Source organism: Hevea brasiliensis, chromosome 16 (genome assembly GCF_030052815.1).
Source record: "Hevea brasiliensis isolate MT/VB/25A 57/8 chromosome 16, ASM3005281v1, whole genome shotgun sequence".
Classification (NCBI taxonomy): Eukaryota; Viridiplantae; Streptophyta; class Magnoliopsida; order Malpighiales; family Euphorbiaceae; genus Hevea; species Hevea brasiliensis.
Window position 1 is genome coordinate 54,322,197 of NC_079508.1, and position 8,292 is coordinate 54,330,488.

General features: G+C 35.4%; 1 protein-coding gene across 6 annotated transcripts; it reads left to right on the forward strand.

Moving 5' to 3' along the window:
- Positions 1 to 3,311: 3,311 nt before the first annotated feature.
- LOC110655311 (uncharacterized) lies at positions 3,312 to 8,292 on the forward strand. Of its 6 annotated transcripts, none has more exons than XM_021811568.2 (6): positions 3,312 to 3,449; positions 3,543 to 3,742; positions 4,325 to 4,893; positions 5,192 to 6,403; positions 6,612 to 7,528; positions 7,761 to 8,292. In XM_021811568.2, the coding sequence occupies exons 4-6, from the start codon at positions 5,215 to 5,217 to the stop codon at positions 8,100 to 8,102; spliced, it is 2,448 nt and encodes an 815-aa protein (XP_021667260.2). In that variant the 5' UTR covers positions 3,312 to 3,449; positions 3,543 to 3,742; positions 4,325 to 4,893; positions 5,192 to 5,214; the 3' UTR covers positions 8,103 to 8,292. The 6 variants fall into 6 exon arrangements, with proteins under 6 accessions (XP_021667260.2, XP_057993925.1, XP_021667264.2 ...); XM_021811569.2 differs by having other exon boundaries at positions 3,333 to 3,742; positions 4,325 to 4,552; positions 4,669 to 4,893; XM_058137942.1 differs by having other exon boundaries at positions 3,330 to 3,742; positions 6,642 to 7,528.

Below are 8,292 nucleotides of genomic sequence, written 5' to 3' on the forward strand. Positions count from 1 at the left end.
CAGCCCCTCCTGGGCCCAACCAAACAGTCATCCATCACAATATGTAAAATTTCAATTTAGTCCTTATAATTGACTCTTTTTGTAAAAACTACCCAAATGAACTCTAAAAATTCTAAAACTTTGCCCCACAGTCCTTAGCAATATTACTAGGCTATTGCAAAAAGAATCATAATTTTTTGAGCTATCACGAATATTTTACGGATTTTTAATCTCATTTAAGCACTAGAAAATTACGAAAAAGTAAGGTTCGGGTTTACCTATGCCGATTCTGACTTCGGGGACGCGCTCGGGACGTCTGACAATGGTGGGGTAGCCAAAACCTCGTTCTAATTCGGAGACTTTTCCAGTAGTCGATCTGTCTGACCGAAAATTCACATACCTAGACAACTGTTGAATTTCCGCGAATTGAAGATACCTACAGGAAGCCCATAACACGGGGGTTAGTACATAAATTTTACGGAATTTTCTAAGCTCAATTAATGCTCGGAAAAACACTACGAAGTTTCGCAGAACCCACCGAAAAACGGTGTCAAAAAAATTTGAAATTTATATCGCCGCGAAGCTCTCGACGAGTGGAGCGCTCTGGTACTCTCGGTTTTCTCGTGGGGTTCACGGTTTGCGAGAAATCTAGCCCAAAAGTTAAAATGGGCTAAAACTTCCCAGGCAAAAATTGGACAAATCGCTTGATGGATTTCGGTGTTCTTGGTGTCTATAGAAAGCACTGGCAAACTGGTGGCCAACATGCTGCTTAAGTGTTTGCATTGGGAGAGCACAACAAATGGTGTGTGGACTCCTAAGTGAGAGGGAGTGTGACCAAGTTGCGTAGGGAAGCGACGTGAATGCACGCAAACGAGGGCGTTTGCAGGGTTGGGTGGGGGAGAATATAACGGTTCAGAAGTTCCCCACTCCTATTCTTGGCAGTTGGCAAGGCCGTCACAAGCTGTCTCTTGCCCTATGGAGCTAACCAGTGTGAATCTGTATAGGTACGTACCAGAAACCTCAAATATGCTTAATATTTGGGCTTATGCGAGCTTACCAGATAGGGAGAGGCTGACCTAGAGGCCCTGGCCAAGGGGGACCTAGGTGCTGCACGAGGATAGAACTCCCGTCCCATGACAATGTGGTATCAGAGCAAGGCCCCAGACGATCCGAATCACGCCAAGCGCCCCAACGAGATCGGGGTAGGCAGGGTGCCGATTGTGAAAAGGGTGTTGCTGGAATCGGGTGGGGGAGAATGTCAGGCCTCAATGGGACAGAGGTAGACAAGGATTTCTCAATCCCACATCGGATAAGAAAGAGGTCGATCCGAGGGATAAGTGCGGCCTATCATGCAGCTTGTATGCGTCTGGCAAGTAACATGATGAATCTTGGCAAGGCATTTTGGAGGACGTCTGCGTGCGAAAGTGGGTGAGTGCACTGGCAAACTAGTGGCCAACATGCTGCTCAAGTGTTTGCGTTGGGCGAGCTGTAACGGTTCGGAAGTTCCCCACTCTTATTCTTGGCAGTTGGCAAGGCCGTCACAAGTTGTCTCTTACCCTATGGAGCTTTTATATATATATATATATATTTTAAATAAATGGAATTAAAAAGGGTTATGGGAAAATTATTAAAAAAATGCAAAATAAAATATCAATATATATATATAGTTCCCCACTCTTATTCTTGGCAGTTGGCAAGGCCGTCACAAGTTGTCTCTTACCCTATGGAGCTTTTATATATATATATATATATATATATATATATATATATATATATATATATATATATATATATTTATATTTCACAAAATAAACGAAACTCCATGTAAAAAAATAAATTTTACTCGGTTTACTGAATGCGTGACTAATAATTTTCCATTATACCAAACAGCATTATTAGCTACTCATGCTTATCCATACTCATACATGTAAATGCAATCACATAGAAATAAATAAATAAACAAATAATTTTCAAACTTCATGCCTATGTTCCTTGTAGCCTTTTATTGAAAGGCAATTCAAGTGATGTGTACCACTTTGATATTAAATTATAAATTTATATTAATTACTAATTTCTTTCCTTAGTTATTAGCCATTTCTTTTCAATCCTTCCCATCAACCCTAATCACATGACACAAGCACACAAGTCTTAAAATTTTGGGCATAGTAGCAAAATAGAAATATGGATTTTTTTTTTCAATTGTATTGTGGAAACGAACATTTAGAAATAAATATAAATATTATTCTTAGTATATTTATATTTTTTTAACTAGTCATTATTTTATTTGTTAGTTATATATAGATAATAATAATAATAATAATAATAATAATAATAATAATAATAATAATTTTCAAACTCTGTATTTTTTTTTGTTTTAATATTTGCAGGATAAAAAAATAAATTGTAAAATGAAATTTGAATAAACTCAATTAGTGTATATAATAATAATAATAATAATAATGCTGGCAATTGTCATACTGAAAATGATTCATCTGAATTATTAGTTCACAACTCATAAGGGGCCCTCTTCATCAATCCACCAAATATTTTCAATCAAAGCCAAGAAATCCCAGACAATATCATTACCAAAATTTTCCACAATTGATAATGACCTTAATTTTTCTAATTTACATTATTTTATTTGAAATTTATTTTGTTTATAAATGGGTCTTACTTATAATTATTTACAAATAATTTATAATATTTTTTAATATATTTAAAAAATAATTGTAAAGCTTAACATGATATACTTAAAGGAGATTATTACTTAAACCTAATTTATCATGACCCAATATATAAATACGTAAAATTTATATGTAAAATTTATATATTGAATAAAGATATATTTTATATCTTAAATTTATAATAGATTAGATATAAAAAAAAAATCAATTTTCATGATACTTTTAGTCCATGCAGGACAAATTAAACTAATTATATTTATTTTATGCAAATGAAATTTTCTCTTTTTCATTAACAATTTTTTATGAATTTTTTTTATTTAAATTTAGTTTATAGGCCAAAAATATAACATACATGGTGAATACACTTATTAAATATATGAATTTTATGTATTTATATCTTCAATTTATGACGAATCGAATTTAATAAAATATTTTCTTAAATAAAATTTTTTTACCTATGCAAAACACAAATATGTAATATGTTATATCATATCTTAAATCCACAATATAATATATTGAGTCTAAGAAAAAATTTGCTCATGCACTTTTTAAATTTTAACAACTAATACTATTTATTTTAATAACTTTTAATATAATTAATCTTATAAATTGTATAAGTAAAATTCTCAACTACTACAGAAAAAAAAAGTCATTATTTTCCTAAAAAAATGAGTTCATAGACTGTGTAATAGAGAGTGAGAGGGATTGCTTTGATTATAATCAAATGAATCCAGCATCACGAAGCCCAGATTCCAAGGGCAGATCTTGGAAATGGAATATCAAATTGTGGGTGGTCATATTGCTGTTGTGTAAATCCCTTTAAAAAAGAAATGGTCTAATAAAATGGGTTTGCATATCCTTCCTTTTCCTGCTTTACAGGTCTAACCAGGGAGGCAAATTGAGTTGAGGAGAGGCCAATCTGCAATCTCCCTTTGGACCCATGGAGACTTGGTCTCTTAGGTGGCTACATCATCATGACTATGAATTGACAGCGACTTTCTTGATTGCTTGCTTGCTTTTTTTTATTTGCACAATTTGCTCCTTACCAGTTGCAGTCTACCTGAGCTACCCCTTTTCAGGTACATATACATAAAAGTGGCCTTCCATTGCTTTTCTGCATATTTGATACGTATGTGGATGTAATGATCTGTGTGTTTAACAAGATAATAAGTAAAATTAAGGAGAATGATATCTTTTTCTAAGTTTCAAGCGATTGTTGATGAAAGTGATGAGAGGTGGGTTTTTTTTCCCCCTTTTCCACTTTGCATCAAGTTGTTGATGATGAAAAGGGATTTTTTTTTACCCATTTCAGTGCAATAACTATTTGCAGTTGCTGTTAATGGGCTGCCAAATTACCAACAAACACTGAGAAATGACATGATTAATGTTGCGGTCCATATATATATATTAAGCTTATGTGGTTAAATTTTTTTACATGTTTGGGAGTTGAGACCATCAAAGACATTGACTAATTTATTAGAGGTTGGTGAGAAGTGTTATCAACTTGGAAAATTTTCCTTTCCATTTAGTCCCAAAGCCAAAAGTAAGAAATCACAAATGGGAAACTTAATCTATAATAACTGCCAAGAGTTATCATTGCTTTTCTGTAACTCTCAATAATTTTTCAATGATAATTTTATTCTTCATATGATATTGGACAGGCAAGCCACTCCTGAAAATACAATATTCCGAAGACTCTGATAGAGATATCAGATGTGCTTCCTTTTTATCTTCTTCAACTCTTGTTTCTTATTTAGTGACGGAGACAAACTAGCAGGAATCTAGTGCTTTTGTTTCCCATAAACAGTCATGGACTGAGAACAAGGAAAGAAAGAAAAAAAGAAAGGATGGTGGGGAAGGGAAAGTAGTGGAAACGGAGGATTACTTGAGTCAGTCTTCTCACTGAAAACCACTACCAGGGAGTAGTTATGATAGTTTTCTTCTATTCTGTTACAGTATATTAATTATTTTTTTAACTGATTTTGTAATCTTCATACACGTGTAGAAATCACACATGCTTTTGGCATTATCTGGCCAATTTTTTATGGATAACTTCCAAATCATAAATGCAGTACTGGTTTTTCTGAAGTTGGGTGAAGCTGGTGGTCCTTGAGGCCTCCATTGAAACACAACACTGCTGTCTTTAAGGCTGCAATTTCATTTCACTTAAAGTTTGTGTGATCTCTGGTTTTGAGTTGAAGAAGCTGTTGCCCTTTGTTTCTGACCTTCTGTAAGTTACAGAAATTATTCATTATTGAATTTCTTTATGTCTTCTTGTTTGCTTTTAATTGTACTCTGCATTATTGTTTCTCAATTGTTGTGATACTTTAGGCCTCAATTATTTGTAACATACCATTGGGTATATATGTTTCATATGACAGCAGTTTTTCAATAAATGCATCTAACTAAAGTTCTTTTTTTTTCTTCTGAAACAGAACAAATGGAATTTTAATGTTATTTTTACTTTTTTTTTAAATTTTAATTTAGTTCTGACTTTTAGTACCTTACACTAACATTTTTTTTTGTAGGAAGAGAAGGAAGTTCCTTAGTAATGGATGAAAAAGGGGTCTCTAGTTCGCATTTAACTGTCTCAGAAGAGAAGAGTGATAGCTTCTATCCAATGTATTTTGGTGTTTCTTGTGCTTTCTTTGCTCTCAAAGTCTTATCAAGACCTGATCGGGAAGAAGAAAGATGGTCTGAATTATGTGATAAAATGCTTCAAGGAAGTGCCCAACTCTTGGGATTGCTTGTGTGGAGAATCCAGAGAGAAGGAGAAAATAGTGAAGGATATAAGCTGCTTCATGAGCTAGGGGCTGCAAAGAAAGAGATCAAAAAGCTAAACCAAATGAGACGTGATGATGCAAAGGCGAATGAGAAAGTTGTTAGCATCTTTGCATCACAGGAGCAGGGATGGTTGATTGAGAGGAAAAAGCTCAGGCAGCACGCTGGAACTCTTATGAATGAATTGAGGGTTCTTCAAAAAAGTGAAGAAGAAGCTATTTCTGAAATAAATGATAAATTGAAGGAGATGGAGCTTCTGGTGCAGGAGAAGGATAAGGCATTAGAGGAAAAGGAACATAAGAGGAAGGAGTTAGAAGAAAAGTTTACAAAGGCTGAAAATAGTGCAGAAGAGTTGAGAGAAACTGCAAAACGAGAAGCTCAAGAGTACTCTACTGATCTTTGGAAGCATAAGACTGCTTTTCTTGAGCTGGCGTCTAACCAGCAGCAGCTTGAAGCAGAGCTGGGTAGAGCACTTAGGCAACTTGAATCTAAAAGGCAAGAGATTGATTTGGTCTTGGAACAAAAAGAGGAGTCAGTCCTGTTGACCCAAAAACTTTCCATGGAAGTTGTAAAGATGCGCAAAGATTTAGAGCAGAAAGATAAGATCTTGTCTGCAATGCTCAGGAAATCCAAAGTGTATACAGTTGAGAAGCAAATGCTCCTAAAGGAGGCTGAACTATCAAAGGCTAAGAGGAAGCAAGCTGAACTAGAAACAGAAAGGTGGAGAGCAGTTTCTGAGTCTAAATATAAGAGACATTCATTGAGAAGTATGTTCGCTCGCCAAGCCAATTCAAGGTCAGATGATCCTTCAATTGCCAGAGGGACCTCACAAATTGGGAAAGGGAGATCACAGCCTGGTGATTATGTTCTAGAGTATGAGAATCCCGAGTTCCGAAAGGATGCAGAAGTTTTTACTCCCTTTTCTGAAAGCTACTCACCAGAAATAAATGATGAACTTGGTAGGGTAAAAAAAACCCCACATTTATCTTTCCATCTAAATGAACATATCCTGCTTTATTATTATTGGATATGGCTAATTTTTATAGACATAATTGATATAATTTTCCTTTTTGAAATCCAATCCTCATGCTTAAGATATGACCATATGTCTTTGCTAGATCTTCTTTTTGTAATGTTTTTATTCCCTTCCTGTTCTTGCTATTGAAGCATTTGCAACTGACCTCAAGCATTTGGAAGGGTGGGTTCGCTCAGAAGCAGAAAAGTATGCAACCACAATTGAGAAGAGGCATCATTTAGAAATAGATGCTTTTGCAGAACAGATGAGGCTCAAAGATGAGAAATTAGAAGCTTTTCGTTGGCAAATGCTAAGCATGAAAATAGAATCAAAGCGATTGCGGTCTTACGCTGCAGGACTGAGCCAGGAGTTGTCACAGCTCAGGCATGAGAATATGAAATTGGAAGCATTGTCATTGGAAAGGCAAGAAGAATTAAAAGCTTTGAAAGAGCAATTCATAGTGCAAGTAACACCTCATATTAGCCGGAAGACAGACAAAGATTCATCTCTACCTGGTCCAACATCAGCCCATGGTGCCTCCAATGTTAAGATTGTAAAGAGAGAACCTGAAGAAAGGGATCAAGAAACAAAAGCAGATTTAATGGAAATGTCTCCAGCGCCAGATGCAGAGAAAGAAGGAGGAGAAGGAGCCTTTAATAAACAGTCCACTAATGTTATTTTCATTGTTCAGTCTCCTGAAAAGGAGTTTGAAGAAAAGAAGAATGTATCTAATGAGGCTCCGTTGAAGGACAAAAGTGCAAGTCTAGTGGAGATTGATTCTGTTCAAAAGTCAACTTGGCCTAGCCAGCCATTGATAAAGACAACTAATTCTGCATGTAGGATGGATCTTCAAGCTCTGGGAGTTTCTTACAAAATCAAGAGGCTGAAGCAGCAACTCATAATGCTTGAGAGACTGACAGGAAAGCTAGAAATTGGGGAACATACAGAAAACAATGATAGCATGCAGTATGAGATAAAGGGCTTCCAATTACTGATTTCTTTGCTTAATAAACAAATCAGCAGGTACCATTCTCTTCAAGGCAAGACTGATGAACTTTGCAAGAGAATGGTAAGCTATATTCTATTTTGGTGCATTTCAAGAATTACTATGTCTTGGCTAATTTTGTTTCCTATTCAGTTTTCCTTGGCATGTCTAGATTTGCATCCTATACAATATTTTACTCTCTTTTGACGAACTTATGGAATTGTAAAACGTTTTGAAGCTTAAATTTAATATTTCTGTCTCCCTAGTCCATTTTTTGACTAGCGCTAGTTTGCTGATTTGCCCATTTTATTCACAGCATGATAATGATGCAGACAAAAGTGAACATTCCGGTTCATTAAGAACAAAAGCGGGTACTAAAACATTAGAGCATTTTCTTGAAGAAACATTTCAGCTTCAAAGATATATTGTTGCAACAGGACAGAAATTGATGGAAGTTCAGTCCCAGATTGCTTCTGGATTTGCTGGGTCCCCTGAAGATGTTGACAAGTCTGTCAGCTTTGACATGAAGCGCTTTACTGATAACATAAGAACTCTTTTTCAAGAAGTTCAGAGAGGACTCGAAGTTCGAATTGCTCGAATTATCGGGGATCTGGAGGGAACACTGGCTTGTGAGGGTATGATACGAATGAGGAGATAGAAATATAGGAAGAACAACACGAAGACAAGGATCAACAAGGGCGTCACGGTGTGATTTACAAGTGTTTATGCTTATGTATGCACAAAATTTGTACAGGAAAATACGCACAAGTTCTATTGCAATAGCTCATTGCCAAGAAATTTTCTCTTGTTTGCAAGTTTCATGAAATTGATCCATTAATAAATCCAAA